Source organism: Furipterus horrens, unplaced genomic scaffold, assembly GCF_987537825.1.
Source record: "Furipterus horrens unplaced genomic scaffold, mFurHor1.1.pri manual_scaffold_6, whole genome shotgun sequence".
Lineage (NCBI taxonomy): Eukaryota > Metazoa > Chordata > Mammalia > Chiroptera > Furipteridae > Furipterus > Furipterus horrens.
This window is the reverse complement of record NW_028327176.1, coordinates 181,541,518-181,565,164: the sequence shown is the minus strand read 5'-3', so window position 1 is coordinate 181,565,164 and position 23,647 is coordinate 181,541,518. Positions and strand designations below refer to the sequence as shown.

Sequence of the window (23,647 nt, the reverse complement as noted above, 5' to 3'; positions counted from 1 at the left end):
TGCCTTTCTATTTATCCATTATTTGTCTTAATATTTTGTGTAAATTGGTTGAAAATTGATACTTAGTAATGGAATTCTTGTGAATTGGAACAGTGGCGATAAATCCTTCACTCGCGCTGTCATATCCCAACAGGGGGTGTTGATGGTTGGCCCACCCGGCACAGGAAAGACCCTCCTTGCGAAAGCAGTAGCTACAGAATGCAAGACAACGTTCTTCAATATCTCTTCGTCAACGCTGACTTCTAAATATAGAGGAGAGTCTGAGAAGCTTGTTCGTCTTCTGTTCGAAATGGTGAATGTTTGAGACAACTCTCATGATCCTTTACTTCTAAAGGGGGAGAAAGTGAGTTGTCACTATCTCCAGTGTGTAGAATAATGCGGCAGAATGACATTGTGCCCACGTGTGATTACTGTGTCCTTGAAGTTGGAATCCTTTACTAATATTAATAACTTGGATTGCTCTTCGTCCCCTTTCCTCTGGAGGAAAAGCTTACATTATGGGATCTGCCTTATTAATCTGTTACAGGAATTTGAAATTATGTTTTTAAAATCAGTAGGCTTAGTTATAATATGGTAAATGCAATATGGTAACAATAATGCAAAAAAGTGAAAATCATAAGTAATTGTGGCACTTGGATCACTCTCCAGTCTATGAGCTGCACCATATACCCCAAGTTTAATGATCCAATCTTTGGCTTAAATTCTTTGCTCTTTACTTTTATGTACTTCCACTCCCACTAATCTGAATATCAGTAGGAGAAATGTAGTTTAACAAGTTCTGGTAGAGTATTTGGATTGAATTCAGTAGACTTTGCTAAGCTTTACTGCACATTTTAGTCTTGCCTCATTTAAGAAATAATGTAGTTGTAAGTATTAGGACACGCACTTATTTGTAGACAGTGACAGAGACTCGCATTCTTACTCTTAGTGGACAGAACCTTAGACCATTCCAGTATACCAGATCTTCCTTCCTAGGCTCAGAGTAAAACAAAACAAGCGAACAAACATCCTCACAATTTCAGGTTATTTTCTTATAAAAGGCTTCTTCCAGTTTCAATTCCTATTTTATTTCTCCTTCAACTTTGAAAATTCATTAGGCAGGATGCAAATTCTAACATGTTCTTCATGGCTTATTAGTAATCCATACCAACAGTAGAAATCTGATGAACCTCTGAGATCATTTTGAAAAATTAGTTAGTCCTTTGCTTCAGGGGAAAAAAGGTTATATTGCCAGTGTTTCAGAATAACCAGGCTATTTAAAAATGTAAGCTAAAAAGAGTGAATAGCTAAGTGTGGGGGCCGTTGAGCCTGGCAGCCTGGGTTCAGATCTCACCACCGTCATGTTCCTACATGACTAACTGTGGGCAGATTGCTCTTCTGATCCTCAGTTGCTTTATCTATAAGAGATCAATAACAGTACCTGCCTCTGTAATGCTGAGTGTGTGAAATGAGCTAATACATGTCGACTGCATAATACAGAGCTTGGAGTATAAAGGCTCATAGGTATTAGTTAGCTGTTAGTTTTTATGAATTATTTGATATGTTTTCTAATGTTAGGGTTTTATATTCAAGAAAACTGACGATTTTCCCTATGTGGGAAGCCTCTTACAGAGTGCTGATTTGCATTACTTTTTATATTGAGGTTTATGAAGGCCTATCCAATAGCTAATTTTTCACTCACCTCCCTGGTTTTCCCATCGGTAAAATCAATCCTTGATTACCTGAGAGTGCTGCTTTGAGTTGTCCACCCGAGCAGTGGTTTGATCACAAACCAGTGCCTGCAGTTCAGAGCTTCCGCCTTTGTGACTTTTGGTTGGTGCTACTTGAAACCACCTTGATATTCTTCAGTCCATCATTGACTTTCTCAAGGAATCAAATTGTACTACCTTTCATACCTTGGTTTTGACTGCTCTACAGATGATTGTCTGTCTTGAGTGCCCACCCTCCACTGCCCAGAACCTCACAAAATGAGCAAAACTCAAGCCTGTATTTTAAATAAGGCCACTTCAATAATTTTTTTATATGGCATGGTAACAAACACATACAAAAACTTGATTTAACTGTATAATTTCTGTTGTATTGTCAAGAACTTTCAAGTGTCAGAAACCTAATCAAGTGAGTTTAAACAAAAATAATATATAAAACTTGGAATTTTCAAGTTACATTGTAAGTTTTTAGGTCTGGCAGGATCCTGCAATTCAGATGTCGTCAGAAATGTTTCTTGCTGGTTTTTGCCCATTTACCTCTTACAGGCAGGTCCGTGTGGTGGCTGAGATAGCCATCAGAGGCTCAGCCTGGTTTTTACTGCCTTCATAGTAATCCCAGAGAAACTAGCCCTCATTTCCCAGCTGTCCCAGCAAAATGCCAGGGGTTCCTGTTTGGCCCGCTTTGAGTCCTGTGCCCATGCCTGACTGGGCCGGTCATTTCAGTCCGAGAATGAGAGTGATCTGAGTGGCCACTGGACCATACCCCTGGGATTCCAAAAGAGTTGCCTCTTCTTAAGTAGTGGAGTAAGAAAGAAAAAGGGATGATATATCAATGAAAAAGAGAGCTCCTCTTATCCAGAAGGCCACACAGTGCCCACTCCAAGTCTCTGCAGTACTTTCCCAGGTCACCCAAGGACGGTGTGCCACATGGCCATTGCTTTACGTCAGGTTATCTATACACCCTCAGAATCTGGGAAGGATGAGTCTAGTTTTTACCAGGTGTGGCAACAGATTGGAATTTAATTTTTGTCAATGTAGGTGGATGGTTTCTAGCCAGACTCTCACCTGAAATTCTTTTTGGATGTTTTTTATTTCCTTTCCCTCTGTCCATTTCTTGAAAAAAAGTACAAAAATTTTTGTACATAGTACCCAAAACCTAAGTGAGGGTGCTTTATTAAAAATGAATTTATCCCCTTGGGGGGACTAGATGACTTTAGGGTTCAGTTTTTCAATTAGAAAGGAAAGATTTAAATATTAGGATTTTCCAAGTGAATGGACTAAAACTAAATCCGTATTTTGAAGGCACAGTAGTTTCAACAGTAAATGCTTCTTAAAGGATATTAGATTATAATCTCATGGCCCAAAAGAATTGATAGACCCAGTACAATTTAAGTTTATAATATTCACTTGCCATTTGGACATTTATTTTTAGGAAAACCTTTAAATTGCTGTTTGTGCACTCAAGCTGTTTTGAGAAATCTTTGTCATCATTTAGGTTCTAACTTTCTTGGGCAGGGATTCTATAAGCTTGGATATTTCAGTTAAAAAATGATTAACAACAAACTTCTTTAGTTACTGTAATAAATTGTCTCTTCAAACTCCTTAAGAGGGTGATACTGTTGAGTCTTACACAGCTATTTACTAGATTAATACTTGACTAGATCTATTATTTAATGCATCAGTCTTTCTTGTTCTTTGGTTTGAGGAAGAAATGCATTTAAGGAACAAAAAAAACCTTCAGAGATATTATTCAGCCATAAAAAGGAATGAAGTTCTGTACATGCTACAGTATAGATGAACCTTGAAAGCATTATGCTAAATGAAAGAAACCAGAAACCAGTCACAAAAGGCCACATATTGTATGATTCCATTTATTTGAAATGTCCAAATAGGTAACTACATAGCACAGAGACAGAAAACAACTTAGTGACTGCCGGGGGTTGACGGGGAAGGGAAATATGAGTTATCTTTTTGGGGCAATGAAAATATTCTGGAATTTGATAGTGGTAATGGTTGTACAATATTGTTAATATACTAAATACTGAATTGCACAATTTAACGGGCCTTGGTAAATTGTTATGAATTTTATCTCAAAAAAACTTGAGCCATATAAATTCACTCTTCTAGTTGACTACTGAAGAGGATAAAAAATGTACTTTTATTTGTCAAATGAAAAATGGCAATTTAACTAGAATTTCTTAGGAGGGAATCTTTATACTTTTATTTAAGATAATAGTTCTCTTTAACCAAATCTTTTTTCTAGAAATTTAGAACCCTTAACCAGTATCTGTAAATGTTTTCCCATCAGTTGCTCCTATTTTTTGTAGTACACAGGATATTCCTATATTTCTGTCATTCGTAAGTCATATATATCCAGTTATAGTATTGAATGGCAAAAAAACATTGCCATATAATAGTTAAGTAGATGATAAGTCTGCGTTAGAAACTGCATTTGACTTGTTCTAATTCTACCTTCTCTCCCCACTATTAGGACAAGAGGGAGAGAGGCAGTGTGGCAGGCTCCTCAGCTGTTTTCTGGTTGCTAAACTCCAGATTATTTTTAAATGAAATAAAAGCCTGGTGTCGCATGGTTTCTTCCTTTAGGCTCGGTTTTATTCTCCAGCCACCATCTTTATCGATGAGATTGATTCCATCTGTGGTCGCAGAGGGACTTCCGAAGAGCACGAAGCCAGCAGAAGGGTGAAAGCCGAGCTGCTGGTGCAGATGGACGGTAGGCATGTGTATGCGCGCGCGTTGCCCCAGCTCCGCTCGCGGTGCGGACCGCACAGCTCCCGGTGACCGGCGCGGGCTGGCCAGTCGTCCTCGAGTCTGACGGCATTGAATGGGTCCACGGGCAGCGGCGTCACGCCAGAAATCATGGCTGCTTACAGGGCCCCTTCGGCATAAGCTGCTTATTTTTAGCCATGTAATTGAAATAAATGCAGATAAATTGGCCTTAGAGAAGGATATGTATGCTTTTGAAAAAATTTTTAAATTCGTAGTTGAGCTGAGCTGGTCTTTTGATGAATTCTATTTTGAGTCATAGTTTTTGCTCACTACAAGAACTAATTTTTCTTAGACGAAAGTTCACCATATATACCTCTTAAGGAGGCTTGTCGATTATACTGCCTTGTAATGTTGTGCTAAATATTATTTGACAGTCTTTATTTTGTGTATCTTAATATCTTTTTTCCTCTTACCCTTCTTTTAGGTGTTGGAGGTGCTACTGAAAATGATGACCCTTCCAAAATGGTTATGGTTCTGGCAGCTACTAATTTTCCCTGGGATATTGATGAGGCTTTAAGACGACGTCTTGAAAAAAGAATCTATATTCCATTACCATCAGGTATCTTCATGTGAATCTTGTGATAAAGCTCGTGTTAACTCTTAAGTAGTTTTGCTTAGAAATTTTAAAATTTGGTATAAGCTTTCCTTCAAGAGACAAATGTAGGATGTTTTCCTTATATTACTGGCTTGGCTATATCTAGAGCCTGAAAGCCTTGATAATAGCAAATTTAAATTTCAGTGAGGAATGGCTCTTAATTTTTAAGCAAATGAGGTCTAAGAGTTGGCAAACAACTCCTCACACAAAGTTGAAAATAATAATACACTGTGTTATGCTGAAGGCTTACATTTTTAAATTTGTTTCTACATTAGCAAAAGGCAGGGAGGAGCTATTACGAATAAGTCTACGTGAGCTGGAATTGGCTGATGATGTTAACCTTGCAAGTATAGCAGAAAACATGGAAGGTTATTCAGGTGCGGACATCACCAACGTGTGCAGGTATGAATTATTTTGGAAGAAAAGGTTTCTGTGGGTCTAAACCTTTATTATGAAGTTTTTATGCCAAATTAAGATAAAGAATAAAGACCCACATTATAGTCTAGAGTCAAAGACACAAGTTCTCATATTTAGTGTTAGCAGGTGTTGGTAAGATACTGGTATATCTTACATGTCGGTGGAGTCTGCAGTTCATTTGAAAACAAGTTCAAGAAGCTAATGTTAGAATAATGGGTTTAATATAGGAAATCAGTAATTGTTTTGGGTTAGAACAATTAATGTTGGTGATAGGTTCAATATACCATTATGTAAGAAGTATAATTGTGAAATAAATTGACTTGGCACACCCAGGTAGAGTACGATCTCATTCAGTGACAATGTCCTAAATGTGATAGGAATAGCAGTAAAAAGAACAAAGAATGCCTCTATTCCCAGCTGATCCAGAAATTTTGTCCTACTCCAAGTATTAGCTGAGACACTTGAGCAAGGTGCCTGGCTGCATTAGTTTCCTCATCTTAGAAGCAAGCATATCATGTAGGGCTACTTTGAGGATTAGTGATAACGTGGATATATATGTTGCCATCTCTTTGCATAAATGGTGGCTGCTATTCAGCATAAAACTTGGTGAAAGGAAAGAGGTACTTGAATCTCAAGACTCTCCTTTGAACAAAATAAAAAGGTACTAAATAGAGAGGGGGAAGGAGAAACCACCGAACCGGATCACTTAGCTTTTCCTACACATGTGGGAAATACATCATTTTCTAGCCAAGAGGTTTTCATTCAATCATAATATCACTTTGTGGGTTTTCTGGTTTTTGTTTTTAATTTAAAACCTAGGGATGCATCCTTGATGGCAATGAGAAGGCGTATTGAAGGTTTGACCCCAGAAGAAATCCGAAATCTTTCAAGAGAAGAAATGCACATGCCTACTACTATGGAGGATTTTGAAATGGCGTTAAAAAAGGTTTCTAAGTCAGTATCTGCTGCAGACATTGAAAGATATGAAAAATGGATATTAGAGTTTGGATCATGCTAGTTCTCACATGTAAACTGTGAGACCCCTGCCTTAAGTATTTGAATATAATTAAATGTAGCATTTCATTGCACCGAGTGCTATATTTTTTTAAACTTTCATAATGGTAAGATTAAAAAACAAATGTATGATTCTCAATAAAGGCATTTTTAAAGCAGCAAGCAATTCAATTTGTTTAACTTTACCATTACCTGGTTTCCTTCACCTACCACAAATGTCGCAACACAAATGCTGTTACTCAGTTTGGAAAAAAGTCTTTATATGCACCTGTATAGTTACAGCATCTTCCACTGTCTGTGGCTGCTTTCCTTCTAGGGAGTAAGACTGAGGGCCAGGGGAAAACTGAAAATTTCTGAACATTTTTACACAAGTAGCTAACTGCAACATGAGCCTCGCAGAGTGTGCCTTCCTGCCTGCCTGCCTTGTGTTATGGTAGCTTCCCTCCACTTCCTGAGGGCTCTTCACAGACCCTTCGTTTGTGCATTTAAAAAAGGGAGGAAATATGTACTGAAATACAACCTGGCCCAATGTTTTTCTGCCTGCGTAAGAGAGGCTGCACTACAGGCAAGCAGATACTTATGAGCCTGTGCTGCTCACTGTACTTTAATGAAACCCATTTTACTCATTCCCTCGTGCATACTAGGCATAGCTAACAGGTGGCGGCGTAAGCAAGTTAATAAATACTCCCAGAGTCTCACTGGTATGGAGAGAAGGCAGGAGGGGCATTTGCTGACTGCAAAGCCTATACATTCCAATTGGCATGTAGCTGCCCACGCGGCCCTCCTCCAGAATCCACAAGCTTATGCTTGATGAAAAAAGACCCTGTCATCATTTGGAGTTTCTAGCAACTTAATGATGAGGAGGGACCTAAAGAAAGTGTGATCAGCTGGGTGACTTTAGGATCTAAATGGTAAATTGTATGTTATTATTTATTCTAATACTATGGAGATAGTACATTTCACAGGGCTGTCATTCCTCAATAAAAACCCAAAATGAAAGATCACTCCTTCCTCCCCCTATATCCATATCTATTTAGCCTAAATATAAAATGGCTTTAAAAACCAGCCATAACCTTCTTGGACAATGTGTTTTAAATGATGCATTGCAAAATTTATTACTGAAACAGAATAGAAAGTATCACATGGAATAAAGATAAATATTGTATGTACTAGATAACACTGTAAAATGTAAGTCAATATGGTAATGGTTAAAAAAAAGTTAAGACTAAACCCTGATGTAGGATAAGTAACACCACAGTAACCATAAGAAAAGGTATGGTTTAATTCCACGGCATTGATGGTCCTATTAACTGACCTGAACCTTGGGTTCAGCCAGTGAACATTGAAGGAGCTACTAGGCAGAAGTAATTCTCACTTGGGCAAAGTTTCTATACCAAAAAGACTCTTTTTTTCCTAAAAAAAAAAAAAAAAAAAGTGTATTTCAGAGTGAGAACATGTCACTACTATTTTTAAATCCTGGTGCATTCAAGGCCAGTGGTCTTGGTACGGATACAATCAAATCATGACACACTTCAGTGATTTTTATACTGAGTCACATACTTAATACAAAGGCACATTTTACTGAATAAAAAAATAAGTGTTAGGTTCTTGAGCTTTTAAATTAGATTTTCATAAAGTGCTTTTCATAAAGTCTTATATATTATAGTAGGGAAGTGGATATAATTTCCTTAACGAAGGCACCTTGTAAAGTATTGGCACGTGGCATTTTGTGTTGTCCTTTCTTTTTGGTAATTTCAGTTTCTTCAGATGTTTTCTCTTCCACTTTGTGTAAATTTTCCTTAACATTTCATCATCTGAATAGCCAGCCCTGTTAGAGAAACTTGACATTTTAAAAGTCAAGTTTTAGGCAGTTTTCAGAGTTGAGTGATTTCTCTAGTGTGTAAACTGATTCTTAAGATTTGAAGAAATATTCAAGTGGCAAATTTAGAGCCAATAGACTATCAGAGTCCAATGATTTAGATGACGTTTCAAATATATGTTTTATCTTCAAGGTTTCCTGCTGTTTTCTCAGGACCATCTGCATATAAGTTGAGAGCTGCCACAGGTATAACATTAACATTATCCAACTGAAGAATTCCTCTGAAATATAAAAATTAAAATTAAACATTCCTCTGTCTATAGTTTGATAATAAGTTAGGGCTACTTCAAGGTTATAATTAAATATATATCTGGGGTTAGATGCTTTGCTTCACTATCTATTTTATAACTCAGTCCAAAGTTCACTTTAAGCAAACTAACTGAGGAATATAAAGGTCTAAGAGGAGGCTCCTTACTTGGTGCTGTAGGAAAGGAAAGGATAAGGTAAGAATAGATCTCCAAGGCAGTTAGAACCCTAGATTTGCACAAGTTGGGCAAAGAGGCTAGGCTCAAGCAGCTTTCTAAACAGTACTCACCACTTGAATGCAACCTTAGATCTTTAGACAGCATTTTTCCTTTTGTTACTAATATGTCTCTGACCAGAAAGGAGATCTTTGTTATTAGATCAAAGACGCTGTACTACAAGTTCAATGTCATCCCAATCAAACCATCAACAGAAGTTAGTTTATAAACTGAACAAGCTGACTATAAAGGCCACAGGGGGAAAGGGCAAGAATTGCTCTAACATTTTTTTAAAACAGTGCGGAGAAGAGACAGCTGCCCTATCCAGCTACCAAAGATGTTATTAAAACATAATTAAAACCATGCCACAGGCATAGGAATAAATAGATCAGTGGAAGAAGAGAGTCCAGAAACAAGATTAATGTAAGTATTCCCTCACTTATTGCAGGTATTACATTCTAGACCCCCCTCCCATAAAGTAGGAACCTTACATTTATTCTACACTCTTAAACCTACGTAACTTGAACAACATATGTATACAGTACCACAGAATCCTGCGATACAGCGAAAAATCCACGATAAATAATTAAATATAAGATTTTAAAAAATCCCACAATACAGTGAGGCCACGATAAGTGAACCGCGATATAGAGATGGTCTACTGTATATGGGATTTTAGTTCCTCTTAAGGTAACATTCCAAGTCAACGAGCAAGCTACTAATGGAACAATGAATGGCATCTGTTTTTGTAAGACAATATCAGAAATCTAGCTTAAATGATACACAAAAGTGATGGTAAAAAACAAGTTTTAAGAAAGTAATTTTAAGGTGGAAAAGGTCTACTTAGGAAAATTAAAAACCCTAGAAGCCATAAAGGAAAAACATGAATTGCCTTGACCCCACATTTAAAACTTCTGTATGATAATGGAGTATCATAACACAAGAGACAAAGACAGATCATTGTCTTGGATTTTAAAAAAAGATTACATTTCTGCAATACATATTATGGGTGTATAACAGACAAAGGAACCCCCAAATATTAATAATTGTAGTACAATTGGAAAATGGGCAAATGCTATAAAGAGGAATGTCACAGGAGAAATATCTCGTCGTCGGCAGCCGTCCGTCTCGAGAGACGATGGTGTAGCTTCTTAAGAGTATCTGCACCGCCGAGAATGGCTGTGCAGTCCGACTCGGGAGTGACACGGTATCTGTCTCCTCCCGTGTTGAATCGACATCTTGCGATGTCGCTGGAGTGTCCTCTCCAGTGAAGCTGAAGCTACAGAGCCTGGGCAGGGTGATATGGAGGGTCTGCTGTTGCCCATGCAGCAGACCCCCCCTCTCTTCGCAGCTGAAGGATCCAAGGGAAAGACGGAGTCAATACAGCTTGGCTTCAGGTGCGCTGCAGGAGTTGCCGGTGTTGACTACAGCGTCAAACCGCCTTAGGGACTCCGGCTCCGGATTTTCTGTCGGGGTTTACTCCCCTAGCCTTTCCCCTGAAGAGGTATGCCGCAAGGCAGCGGAGGTTTTTTGGAATCAGAGTTTTCCTTCTCTGCACAGGAGAAATATATACAGCCAATTATCACAAAGACATCAGGCTTAGCTACACCTAGACTAGCAAAGAAGCCAATAAAAATAAAATGAAATTTAAATGAGATTATTGTTTTGCCCACACAATAGCAAAAACAAAAAAGATTACTACTACCAGGTGTTGAGGAGATGTTTAATATATATACCAGTTCACCCAGTAATTTAATTTTTAGGAATCTATTTCATATAAATACACATGTACAAAGGGATATAAGTACATTTAGCTCTGGCTGGTGTAGCTCAGTGGATTGAGTGCCGGCCTGCGAACCAAATGGTTCGATTCCTAGTCAGGGCACATGCCTGGGCTGCGGGCCAGGTCCCCAGTTGGCCTGCGAGAGGCAACTACACATTGATGTTTCTCTCCCTTTCTCCCTTCCTCTCTCTCTAAAAATGAATAAGACCTTTAAAAGTTTTTTATTTTTTTTAAGAGCATTTAAGGATATATACTACAGCACTGTTGAAAATAACATAAAACTACCTGTCTAAGAGCAGCGGTTACGTTACGGCTTAGCCACGCTGCGGAACAGAGAGAGACTCAGTAAGCCTATAACTGTACTGACGGGAAAAGATCTGAAGCCCACGGTCCCCAAACCGCGCCGAGACCTGCGGCGGCACAGCACACTCAAAGGCACACGGAATATTTAAAGTGTTCCAGAACTCATGTGTAACACTAGCACTAGCCTGAGGATATTTCATGGTTTCAACATGAGATTGCACTACACCTCCCTTTCAATGAAGTCATAATATATACTTGAAAAGCTGCATTTGTGGCAGTTAATTGTGATAAAAACCCAATATGGTGCAAAACCTAGAGCTGAACAGGAGTTGGGGGTGGAAGTGTCCAATCTGATTCCAAGATATGAGTACTGTGTAGAACCCTACAGGTACGCATACCCCATTAGTAGGTTAAGAACTAAAAATACTTTTCTTCTCGCCTAGGGCGGGGCACCAGGAAAAAATTACTAGCTCACTAAGAGTGCTACGAACCAAGAAAGTTTGTGAACCTATGTTGTAAGTGAATAAACCAATTCGTGAGAGAGTTAAGAGTCTAGTTGATACACAATTATAATTAGCTATCAGTAGTATACATTTACATCAATGCACAGAGTTTGGATAACAGATGTGTAGCCGGACAGTTAGTGATGACCCTCAGTGTAAGAATTAAAGAACAGGGAGCTGAAGAGGTGCTTGCACGTAAGTGCTCTTTGCATTTCTGATTGACCAAATCTTTCACTACCAAAAAGTATCCTCAGTACAATTACCATGGATAAGTACACTGAAAGTTTGGTTTTCAATCTGAGATTGCATCTATTCCCAGAGAGGAGCCCATGACAAATGAAACATTTGGGAAAAGAACAATAAAAATACAACACTGTTTTCTATGCACGTTTGCATGATGAAGTTTGTTTGTTTGTTTTCCAGTTGAGCTTTCTGGCAGCCAAATGAAAAAGAAAGAAACTGTAATGTTACAGAATTTTCATCATCAGGAAGAAATGCAAAATGTGAATTCTTCAGGGGAAACCCAAGCTTAAAAGGGGGAGGAGGCACTAACATTTCTTTACTCTGCAGGTATTTTGCTTGCATGATAACTTTTATCTATAAAACAAAATGACTATTTAACTTGTAAAGATGCTAACAAAAAATTCATTTTTTTAATTTATAAAATAAGTTCTTATGATTTAAAAAAAATGAAGTTGTACACAGGAAGAAACGTGAAAAGGTATCCTCTCTACTCCTGATCTCATTACCGCCCATTGGAGATCATTTATTTTCTCTGACATTTGAGAAGTTTTCTGAGTTTATATACACAGACACATAATACTCCTGGTTTTACCCAAATGGGGTCATACTGTTATGCAACTTTCCCCCCGCACCTCAGAGATGTTGCCATCTTTTGATCTCAGCACATACACTTCTTTCTTCTCCGAGCTGCACAGAATCCCAAGCATGTCGTGCCATTATTGAGTTAAGCTCCCACTGATACACAGTGCAGAGGCTTCCTCTTTTGCTTTTGTTTTCTGTCACAAGCAATGCTGCAATAAATAACTTGCTGCTCTTCTAAAATTAACTTCATTTTAAATTATTACTTGGAGTTGAAAATACATAGGGAAGCTCTCTCGTTTAGTTTCTTTATTACACACATTGCATTTTCCATTATAGATTTTTGTTTCCTTTCTCTCTATATTGACTTTTAAATTCTTAGAGAGTAGTTTATTTTAATCACATTTGAATCCCCAAGATGAGTATCTTGATCATAACAGGTATCCAATAAATGGCTTAATTTTGCTAAAGTTGGAAGATGGTCTAGAAAAAAAGGGAGACACTATTTGCCCTCCAACTTGTTTTAGCCTTCCTCATTTTTAATTTTCTACTCTACAATCCAGAAATAGAGCACAGAAACTCATGCCTACACAGTCAAATAATATTTGACAAGGGAGGCAAGAATATACAATAGGGTAAAGACAGTCTCTTCAATAAATGGTGTTGGGAAAATTGGACAGAGACATGCAAAAAAAATCAAACCAGCCCACTTTCTTACACCATATACTCAAAATGGATTAAAGACTTAAATATAATACCTGAAACCATAAAACTCCTAGAAGAAAACTTAGGCAGTAAACTCTTTGACATCACTCTTTTTTTTTTTTTTTTTTTTTGATATGTCTCCTTGGGCAAGGGAAACAAAAGAAAAATAAACAAATGGGACTATACCAAACAAAAGTTTTTTAACAGCAAGGGAAGCAATCAACAAAATGAAAAGACAATCTACTGAATTGGAGCACATATTCATTCACCAATGATACATCCAATAAGGGGTTAATATCTAAAATACATAAAGTACTCACAGAATTTAACACACACACATACACACACAACCCCAAAAACTCCTTTTAAGAGTGGTCAAAGGACCTGAATAGACATTTCTCCAAAGAGGACATACAGATGGCCCACAGACATGAAAAGATGTTCAACGTCACTAATCATCAGAGAAATGCAAATTAAGATAACACCTCACACCTGTCAGGATGGCCGTCATCACTAAATCAGCAAACAAGTGTTGGGAAAGATGTGGATAAAAGGGGACCCTTGTGCACTGTCGGTGGGATTTCAAATTTTCTAACCACTATGGAAAACAGTATGGAGGTGCCTCAAAAAATTAAAAATAGAACTACCTTCGATTCAACACGGGAGGAGACAGATACCGTGTCACTCCCGAGTCGGACTGCACAACCATTCTCGGCGGTGCAGATAGACTCTTAAGAAGCTACACCATCGTCTCTCGAGACGGACGGCTGCCGATGATGATGACGATGACGAGAACTACCTTAAGATCCAGCAATCCCACTTTTGTATATTTATCCAAAGAAATCCAAAACATTAATTTGAAAAGATATATGCTCCCCTATGTTCACTGCACCATCATTTACAATAGCCAAGATATGGAAGCAGCCTAAGTGTCCATTGATAGACAAGTGGGTAAAGAAGATGTGGTACACACACACACACACACACACACACGAATATTACTCAGCCATAAAAAATGAAATCTTACCATTTATGACAGCATGGATGAACCTAGAGGGTATTATGCTAAGGAAATAAGTCAAACAGAAAACAAATACCATATGATTCCACTTATATGTAGAATCTAAAAAAACAAAATAAACAAACTCATAGACACACAGAACAAACTGATAGTTGCCAGATGGAAGGGGGCTGAGGGATGGGGTGAAAAAGGGGAAGGAATTAAAAAGTACAAAGCAGCAGTTACGGAATAGTCACAGGGATATAAAGTACAGCATACGAAATAGTCAATTCTACTGTAATAACCATGTATGTGTCAGGTGGGTGCTAGACTTATCAGGGGGAATTACCCTGTAAGTTATATAAATATCTAACCACTACGCTGTACACTTGAAACTAATGTAATACCAGATGTCAAATGTCAGCTGTAATTGAAAAATAATTTTTTTTTAAAGAAAAAACAGTAAATCTAACTTTTTAAGAACTAAAACTGTTTCAAAAGTTACAAATACTTACTTGTTTTCATAAACTGGGAAAAGCACCTTTAAGATGGTTATCACCACAGCTGCTCCTATGACTCCAGCCACCATGACATTCAAGAGCATACAGAAGACCGGGAAAACACTGTTCCAGAACAGGCACAGATCTCTTCGGAACTTTTCCATCCACTGACACACCACCTAAAAAAGGAATTCCAATCAGAGCTGCACGTTTCATCTGAGCTCTAAAAAAACTTTAAAAATTATATTCTAGTTTTGGGGTGATAATATTCTACAACTTTTTTTTTAAACCTCACCCAAGGATAGGTTTTACTGATTTGTTTTTTAGAGAACGAGGGAGGGAAGGAGGTTCGATGTGAGAGAGAAACGTCGAGAGGCTGCCTCCCATATGCGCCCCAACCAGAGATCAGCACCCACAACCCAGGAATGTGCCCCGACGGGGAATCAAACCCACCACCTTTTGGCATACAGGACGGCGCTCCAACCAGCTGAGCCACCCAGCCAGGGCAATATTCTACCTCTGTTGAGGTATTCTACAGCTGTTGCATGGATGTCTACACTTGACAAAACTTACCTAACTATTCATTTGAATGAGTGTATTTTGTTTTAAAATGCACCTCAATGAAGGTATTTACAATTTTAATAATTATGTCCTGACAACATAGGCAAAGAAATAATACTTTTCTTTACAATTATTTACAATGTCTAAACTATAAACCAAGTGAAAATACTTGCTAATTGATAAGTAGGCTGGTCTACATGAAATGAACCAGAGTCAACTATGTGTTTCCAATAATGAGAGGACAGAAAAGGAAAGATCAGAGTATTAGCTCTTAGAACATGTGGGGAATTCGTTGTGTGCAAAACACATATTTAAAAAAAATCTTTACTGTATTTTTTCCATGACCATTTAGTGCCCTTACACGCCACCCCCCCCCCCACCGCAATCACCACTGTTGTCCAGGCCCATGAGTCCTTCTCCCTTTTTGCTCAGTCCCTCCACCCCCTCCCCGACTCCCTCCCACCCCCACCCCCACTCACTAGCTGTCAGCCTGCTCTCCACCTATGATCTGTCCCCACTTTCCTTGTTAGCTCAGTTTGTTCATTAGATTCCACAGATGAGTGAAGTCATAAGGTATTTGTCTTTCTCTGCCTGGCTTCTTTCCCTCAGCAGAATGTTCTTTAAGGGTGAAAGAAGAGACTAAGGCAGTGCTGACGGCCTGGGCTTGGGGGGCAGGCAGTCTGTTCTTGGGCTCTCTTGCTCTGAGGGAGGTGACGGAGGCAGGGTGAGGGCGCGAGGGTTCAGGCAGCAGGAAGTGACCTAAGTTTCTGCAGCAACCCGAACAAGCAATGCCAAGCTTCAGCGAACACTTCTTCCAGGAACCACATCTGGAATCCCGAGACTAACCACAGACCCTGCTCACTGAAATGGAAATTATTTTGAGGAAGGGGCCTAGCTAATATATGCAGGTATGAGGATATTCTCTGAACCCTGAACCTTTCCGTATCAGTGGTATAATGTCATTTATAACATGTGAGTACTCAGGAGGGACCAATGCATATTTATATTTGTATCCATTTATTAATCCTCACAACAACTGCATCAAGTAGACACAACTTTATAGACTAAGAGGGTGTCCCACTTTACTGGTAAAAAAATAGAGACGAGGAACTTGCCCAGGATCACACAACTAGTAAGTGGCAGGCAGGACCAGAATTCAAACCTAGGTAGCCTGACTGCAGAAAGGACACTCTTACCCAGAGCTCTCAGCCACTGTAGAAGATCCTGAGGGCGCCATGCATGCACGTGTGCACGCAAGGCAGGAGTCATAAAATAATCAGACCAATGGGGACGTGGGAAAGACTTAGCAACTGAAAAACCCCAAACAAAATGAAGTGCAGTGCTTTGATAATCGTTATCTGACTATATTATTAAATGAAACTTGAAAAAGAAACACTGAAATACCTAAAAATATCACATTAAAACAGTCATGAGTTCATTACTAACAATGTATGATTCCAATCCACATGGTTTCCATCTCATTTTAAATGCTAGTTATCTCTTTTCTTAATAACCACAAATGTTTATAATATGAGGGCAATCCAAAACACCTAATTTACCTTATATGAAGATGGAATCTCTGCTCGGAGAGGTGTTTCGGGTAATTTGCCAGGTAAAGCGTCTTCATCTACAGTGGTTTCCACATTCCTGACAAGATACTGGCTGGTGGTCTGCAGCAAGCTAACACTTTCCGCTGAGGAGGAAGAGCCAAGTTACCGAAAGGCAGGCACCTGCTGGTCACCCCCATACCAGCCCTGAGATTGCTATAGCAGCAACATTGAGGATAGCAAGAACGAAAGTCCCTCCATGGGAGAAAAACATATTTGATTATTCAGATTTAAATACTAGAAAAAAAGCCATAAACTAAGACCATTAAAAGGAAACTCGAGCAGTTATGATTCTGTCACACAGGAAGTCAAATTTTTTAAAGTTCTGTGTCCTTGGGGAAAACACCAAATACTTCTTTTAAATGACCTAAATGAATGACGTTCTTATTACATATTTTATGATGGTTACCCAGAGTAAGTGTAGATAGTTACAACAAAATGTCCCCATGCAATCAGCATTAATAATATTCTATTAAAACTTAAAACAGATTCCCAAAGTCCTCAAATGGATCTATAAAGTAATATATGCTATAAAGCATTTTTGAAAGCAGCTTATTTCAAACATATTACCTATAATTAAAAAGCTCTCAGCTGAAGAAATAATCTCCTGAATACTTTAAAAAGTGGTCTTTTAAGTACCTTTTTTGGAGAGGTTGGGGAGAGTAAATAAAACGTCATCATCCCGGGAAATGGAGTGCAGCATGCTTTTTACCAAAGGGAGCGTGTAGTGTGAATGTCTTACTATTCCCTGGTTCTTCACTAAAATATCAACTTCAGTAATATCCTCTTGTTGAGCCTATAAAAAAATTACTCATTATTTTAAATAATGGCACAACCCCATAAGAATTTAAAACTGACATTTTCCCCGATTCTTGTAACTAAAAAGTTTGTCATATTCACACAGTTCCTTTTTATTTACCCCCCCCCAAAGCACTGAATTTGCACCTATAATAATATTCCTGTGCACTGCAGCACTCACGACTATAAGCTCTGCTCCATTTCATTTTCTTAAGACTTAGCTAGAGGAATCGATAGCAGAGCTATGCACCAAATTCAATTCTTTGCTTCTGTTTAATGATATCTGTAACGGTTTTAAACATATATGAATATGACCCTTTTTTAAAAATTAAGACTTCAAACGCTAAATAAATAAATGCTAAAACAAAAACCTCTAAATGACTGGATACAGGCAACATTAGGACGCCTTTCTTCCTATGAAGTCAGAAATAAATAATAAAACAATTGAACGCACGCATAATAACTAGCGCAAATCTTTAGAATTTAATTCCTAATTAATAAGCACATTATCTTACTTCTTTTCCATCGATCTCTACCACCTCTTCTTGAATGACAATTAGTTGCAAACTGGAACCAGATGTCATAGGCCACTCACGAACTAAAACTCGTACACTGACAATTCCAAAATTCTCGTTTTCCTTCAAATTTTCTGGATTTTCATTCTTCACTAGGTATTTAAAAAAAAAAGTAGTGACAGCTTTGAACAAAAAAATGCCACCAAATAGGAATTTGATTCTTTTGATGACATTTACATGGAACGAGACAGAGACAGCTGTTAACTAGCTGCTTAGGCTCTCTTCATCTCTGACCGCACTGACATTTCAGATTTATGAAAACAAGACAGCTTAAATCATTATAATGCTTATAGTCATTTGAAAAAGGAAACTGCTTGATGATCTTTACATTTTGTATGAAACACTGCAATAGCACGTCTTTCCTAAGCAATGTGGCGTAACTATTTACAAAGCAGGTCAGAAGACACAGTTACGCCATGCTTTAGCAAAGCAAGCACATTCATTTTTTCATTCATTCACAAAATCCAGTGACAGACAGGGCCCAAACAATAAGGACAATGAATGTTTTGCTTCATCCTTTCCCAAGTAAGTGATCTGTTACTGCTGGCGAGGGCAGGGGTGGGGAAGAAAGCGGGAAAGCCCTGTATTACTCCCTGCCAACGAATGAGGGAGCAGGATTAGCTACTGGCCGTGTGCCACTCTAGCTAAGAACGCCCCATCTCGCCCCAGTGCCGATAAGGTGTGGCAGTCACAACTGGTTTACAGAGCTCACGGCCACCTTACCAAGGCAGAAGCTGCTACAGAGAAAGAAAAATCGGCAGATGCTGATGAAACTGCCATAATGGAACATTTTCATTTTTGTCCCTCAAATGTTATCGTCTAAGGATTATTTGCCAAAACGCAACTCGGATGGATTCTCTGAGTGCAGACCCAGTGTTTTAAACGGATTCTGTGCCTTTACAGGGCTATTCCCTTTCTCTGGCATGCTCTGTACTATTTTAAAAATAAACTCCAACTGAGGTAATTCTAGGTCCTGTATACCTACGACGTTGAGTTCATGCCTTTTCTGACTTTTCAAACACTAATGGTAGCTCTTCGTTTATAACCCTGCCTCCTCCACTAGGCTGAGTTCCTCGGGAGCATGCACCAAGCTTACTGTTCTATAGTTTTTGTTAAACAGTGACTATATCTGCAATGATAAGTAAGTCATTTAAAGTAAATACCAATGTTCAAATACCTGGTCTAGTTCTAAATTCTAATTATGCATCAGAAACACCTGGGAACAGTACAGATGCCACAGCCTCACCTCAATCTTAATAAATCAAAATCTCTAGGGGGTATAGACCAACTTTTGTAATTTTTTAAAAGCAGGTGTAGAGATATCTACTGAGAACCAAGTAACCTGGCCTTTTAGCTTAATCTGACTACGTCTTCATCAAACTGTTCCTCCCTGACTTCACTGTTTCATTTGTTGAAAAGATAATGGCTCCAAACTTCCCCAAACTGATGAAATACATCAAGTCACAGATTAAAGAACCCCACACCTGGGCAGACCACAGTAAAACTACTGAAATCAAAGATAAAGGGAAAAAATCTTAAGAGCAACAAGGGGAAAAAAAAATCCGAAAAATAATATTGTTCTCAATAAAGTGACGCCACTGACACTGGTTCTCAACAGAAACTGCAGAGGTGAGAAGACAGGGAAGTCAGTCCTGGCAGTGCTGAACTGTGCTTCCATATCCAGTAAAAATATGCTCCAAAAAGGACGGAAAAGTAAAGATGTTTTCAGACAAATCTGCACTACAAAGCACAGTAAGGAGAATTCTTTAGGCAAAGGGAAGAAGACCCCAGAGGGGAACACAGATCTAGGAAGGAATGCAGAGCAATGGAACGGGTAGCTGTGAGGGTGAACATACATGATGAGCACAGGACTATAGACGATAAAAATAATGATGTTGCACAGTGCTTAAGAACACAAAGAGTTAAAATGCATGACAATTTCAACACCACAAAAACTGAAAGGGAATAAATGGAGTTAAGTGTTCTAAGGCTCTTGCATTGTTTGGGAAAAGATAAAAGTACTAGTTTGTTGAACTCAAGGGTAACTGTTAAAAGAACAATAAAATATTATAAGAAAACAGTAAGATAAAGGAGAATGATGAAAAAACCAAAATATTTGGAAATTAAACAATTTATTTCTAAATGACTCACAGAACAAGAAAACATCTCAACAAATTAGAAAATAGTACAAGCTGAATGATAATAAAAATTTGTAACATATGAAGTATAGGCCACAAGTTCTTAAAGAAAAATGTAGTGCATTAAATGCACACATTAAAACAGATGCTATACATATCTCATACTCTTTTTTTCATTCATATAATATGGTACATTCCAATGTAACAAATTTGTCTTTAAACAACTCAAGATTTTAAAAGGTTAAAAAGAAAAATGTGCCTTGCCTGGTGTGGCACAGCGGATTGGGCGCTGGCCTACGAATCAAAGGGTCACTGGTTCAATTCCCAGTCAGGGCACATGCCTGAATTGTGGGCCAGGTCTCCAGTTGGGGATGTGTGACAGGCAACCACACATTGATGTTTCTCTCCCTCTCTTTCTCCCTCCCTTGCCCTCTCTCTAAAAAAAACGGCAGCCCTGGCTGGTGTGGCTCAATGGACTGAGTGCCAGCCTGCAAACTGAAAGGTCGCTGGTTCGATTCCCAGTCAGGGCACATGCCTGGGTTACGGGCCAGGACCCCAGTTGGGGGCAGGTCAAAAGGCAACAGACTGAAGTATCTCTCTCTCTCTCTCTTTTTTTCTCCTTTCCCCTCTCCCTAAAAATAAAAAATAAAAAATAAATGTTTTTTAAAAAGGAAGGAAAAGGTTATATAGGCATAGGGGTAGAATAAAGTAAAAACTAGAGAATCAGACAAACAATTCATTCTTTCTTTTCACAACTGTGAAAAGCACTTCCCCAGGATTTTCCCTCTTGCTTGTAAATCTCCCTTTACTACCTCTAAGCACATTCTCACCCGCCATCAATCTACCACATATACAGTTCCCATCAATGCCAATCTCATGAAAGAAAAAATCTGAATATGTCAGTAATAACCAAAGTGAACTGGAAACAGTGTTAAACACATTAGTAATGATGTATATTATTAATTTAAAATAAAAATATATAACATCAAAAAACTTTTAGTAATTTAGTTTATTAAAAACAGCAAAATCATGGAAATAATTTAGTAGTACTCACCTATTAAAGTCTGACAGCTTATTCGGGTGACGCCACTATTTACAGGGAAATCGTTCACATACACCTGTCCACTCTCATAGGTTATGTTAAGAACAACCTTAAAATAAAGCAGCATATACATTATGGTTTATAAATGCCAACTCTATATATCAAAAATGTGTACATTATCTAACTAAATTAGATGTGTAGGTAAAAATAAAATAGACTGCATAATACTTAGCAAAGTGACATATTAAAAACAATCAAAGAAGACAAACCTGTTCTTTAGATACCTCTCCATCATCGTTCAGGGTAGTTACATTAATTCTGATGCTGTCCTGCAAAGCAAATATTATATAAATTAAATAGGTAGCATTTCACAAACTGAAAATAACTCAGTTCTTTATCCCCCCTCAATTATATTTATGACATAATCACTTATAACATTAAAAGAATACAGTATTCCCTCACTTATTGTAGGTATTACATTCTAGACCCCCTGTGATAGGTGAAAATCAGCGAAGTAGGAAGCTTACATTTATTTTAGTATTTATATACATTTTAAGGTTTTATAAACCCTTCCCACACACTTATAAACTGTTCCCAGTCCCTTATTAACCTTTTCCACTTTTATAAACACTACTTATGTTCTTAAACATATTCTACACTCTTAAACCTACGTAACTTTAACATATGTATACAATACCGCAAAATCCTGCAATATAGTAAAAAATCCACAATAATTAAATATAATATTTTTTAAAAATCCCGTGATACAGTGAGGCCGCGCAATAGGTGAACCACGATATAGAGAGGGACTGCTGTACTTTAAAAAAACCATTCTTTTCATTTTACAGCCTTTTTTTATGCCCTTACAGTTCCACTTTTTCATACTTTATATACTTTTCCTTTTTTTTCAATTTTATGTATGGCATGTTTATTTTTCACAAAATAAGATTTTAAATATTTTTTATTGAGCTTATTGGGGTGACACTGGTTAATAAACTTATATAGGTTTCAGGTATACAACTCCATAACACATCATCTGTATATTTTGTTGTACGTTCACCACCCCCAGTGAAGTCTCCTTCCATCACTATTTATCGCCCTTTTACCTCCTTCTACCTCCCCACCCCGTTTCCCTCTGGTAATCACCACGTTATTGTCTGAGTTCACGAGGGTAGTTTTGTTGTTTTGTTTTTGTTTTTGCTTAATCCCTTCACCTATTTCACCCAGTTCCCCAGCCTCCGCCCCAGCTGTCAGACTTGTTCTCTGGGTCTGCGAGTCTGTGTTTACTTTGCTTAGGGCTTTGTGTGGCTTCTTGGAACGCCAGTGCAGAACTGAAACTGAGATCCGCTTGTTTTTGTACCCTGGGGGAGTAATGTCACAGCTCTAAAACATTAATTGAAAGTAAAATAGTGTCAGTCTTATTCAAGTCTTGACTAGTAAGTGAAGGTGTACCTATATCGCTTCTTTCCATTCTGGGAGAACTTTTCCCTCCCATACATTCAACTGATGAAAGGCTGACACTGGGTTAGGGAAGCACGACGCTAGAGCAAAGAAAACTGGTAGGAACCAAACACCCTTTAATACAAGGATACAGTGGTCCTCACCCTGTAGCTGACCTCAGAATCGCCTACTGAAACAGACTCCTGGGCCCCACCCCGACAGCGTCGGGGGATGCTGGTGCGGCTGGTCCCACCTGCTCCAAGCGCCACTACTCTCACATCACCTGCCAAAGGGACAGGCCAGGCTACGTGTTGGGTCTCCACTCCCCGTTTGCGGCCCCTGCGACCCGGCCTGCACCCTAGAGCCCTGCACGCCGCAGGAAGACAACCTTCTCCAGCACCGGCTTGGGTAAACAGTTGCCTGGAATCGCTCTGGCGCTCTCTGATTGAGCAACTTCCACATTTCCCGAGCACGGGTACACTGCCTTGCCCTCGAGCCCGGCTCTACCCAGGGAGGAGCCACTGCCAAGGCTGAGATCACTGGTGATCGCCTATTTTCGACGGCGAAACTCCAAGGTATGCAGACAGTTTGGAGTATTTAAAAATCTAAGTTTCGCGTCGTGAGGCTTAACCACATATTCAAGAGCCCCGTTCGCCCTCTTGCTACCCCCTTCAACACAGCCCCATTCCCTTGAATGCTTCTCCCCACTCCTCCTTTGGGGGTCCGGACCCAGCCCAGGGCCTGCCCGGTGGAGGTGGAGTACGTCGATGCCGACGCAGCTGTCCCACGGCCCGGGCCTCCCAAGTGGGTCTGGACGGAGGAGCGGCCAAGCCTCGCCCGTCCTGCCCTACCTTCGGGGCTCCGGGAGGTGGCAGCTCGGGGGTACCCATCTTCAGCCACCCTGTGGCCGGCAGCGCAGCGAGCAATAGCAGACGGAGGGCGAGCGGCATCAGCCGAGCGCCCTCCATTTTGGACTGGCCAGCGGCGGCTGGAGGCGGGGCGAGGAGGGCT

At 39.1% G+C, this 23,647-nt stretch overlaps 2 protein-coding genes across 3 annotated transcripts in view; one reads left to right on the top strand and one right to left on the bottom strand.

Annotated features, from left to right (window-relative positions):
• The window catches only part of KATNA1 (katanin catalytic subunit A1), a 37,392-nt gene extending 30,717 nt beyond the window's left edge, over positions 1 to 6,675 (top strand). For both annotated transcript variants that reach the window (XM_090279963.1, XM_090279964.1), the window contains 5 exons: positions 134 to 292; positions 4,311 to 4,437; positions 4,918 to 5,052; positions 5,364 to 5,490; positions 6,325 to 6,675. In XM_090279963.1, the coding sequence (XP_090136089.1) occupies positions 134 to 292; positions 4,311 to 4,437; positions 4,918 to 5,052; positions 5,364 to 5,490; positions 6,325 to 6,523 (747 nt within the window). In that variant the 3' untranslated portion in view covers positions 6,524 to 6,675. The remainder of the gene's footprint in view (positions 1 to 133; positions 293 to 4,310; positions 4,438 to 4,917; positions 5,053 to 5,363; positions 5,491 to 6,324) is intronic.
• On the bottom strand, positions 3,562 to 23,624 carry GINM1 (glycosylated integral membrane protein 1). Its single transcript, XM_090279965.1, has 8 exons — positions 23,488 to 23,624; positions 21,466 to 21,525; positions 21,209 to 21,305; positions 17,957 to 18,108; positions 17,283 to 17,439; positions 16,596 to 16,729; positions 14,491 to 14,654; positions 3,562 to 8,619 (listed from the first exon to the last, which is right to left on the bottom strand). Exons 1-8 carry the CDS (start codon positions 23,602 to 23,604, stop codon positions 8,508 to 8,510), a joined length of 993 nt encoding a protein of 330 aa, XP_090136091.1. The 5' UTR covers positions 23,605 to 23,624; the 3' UTR covers positions 3,562 to 8,507.
• Between the last annotated feature and the right edge of the window lie 23 nt (positions 23,625 to 23,647).

Excerpts from the sequence above, each read along its gene's own strand:
- GINM1 (XM_090279965.1), bottom strand. The coding sequence starts at position 23,604 with ATGGAGGGCGCTCGGCTGATGCCGCTCGCCCTCCGTCTGCTATTGCTC. Across the intron at positions 21,306-21,465 it reads GAGAGGTATCTAAAGAACAG|GTTGTTCTTAACATAACCTA; the intron begins GTTTGTCTTCTT and ends CTTTATTTTAAG. Across the intron at positions 17,440-17,956 it reads TAGAGATCGATGGAAAAGAA|GCTCAACAAGAGGATATTAC; the intron begins GTAAGATAATGT and ends ATTTTTTTATAG.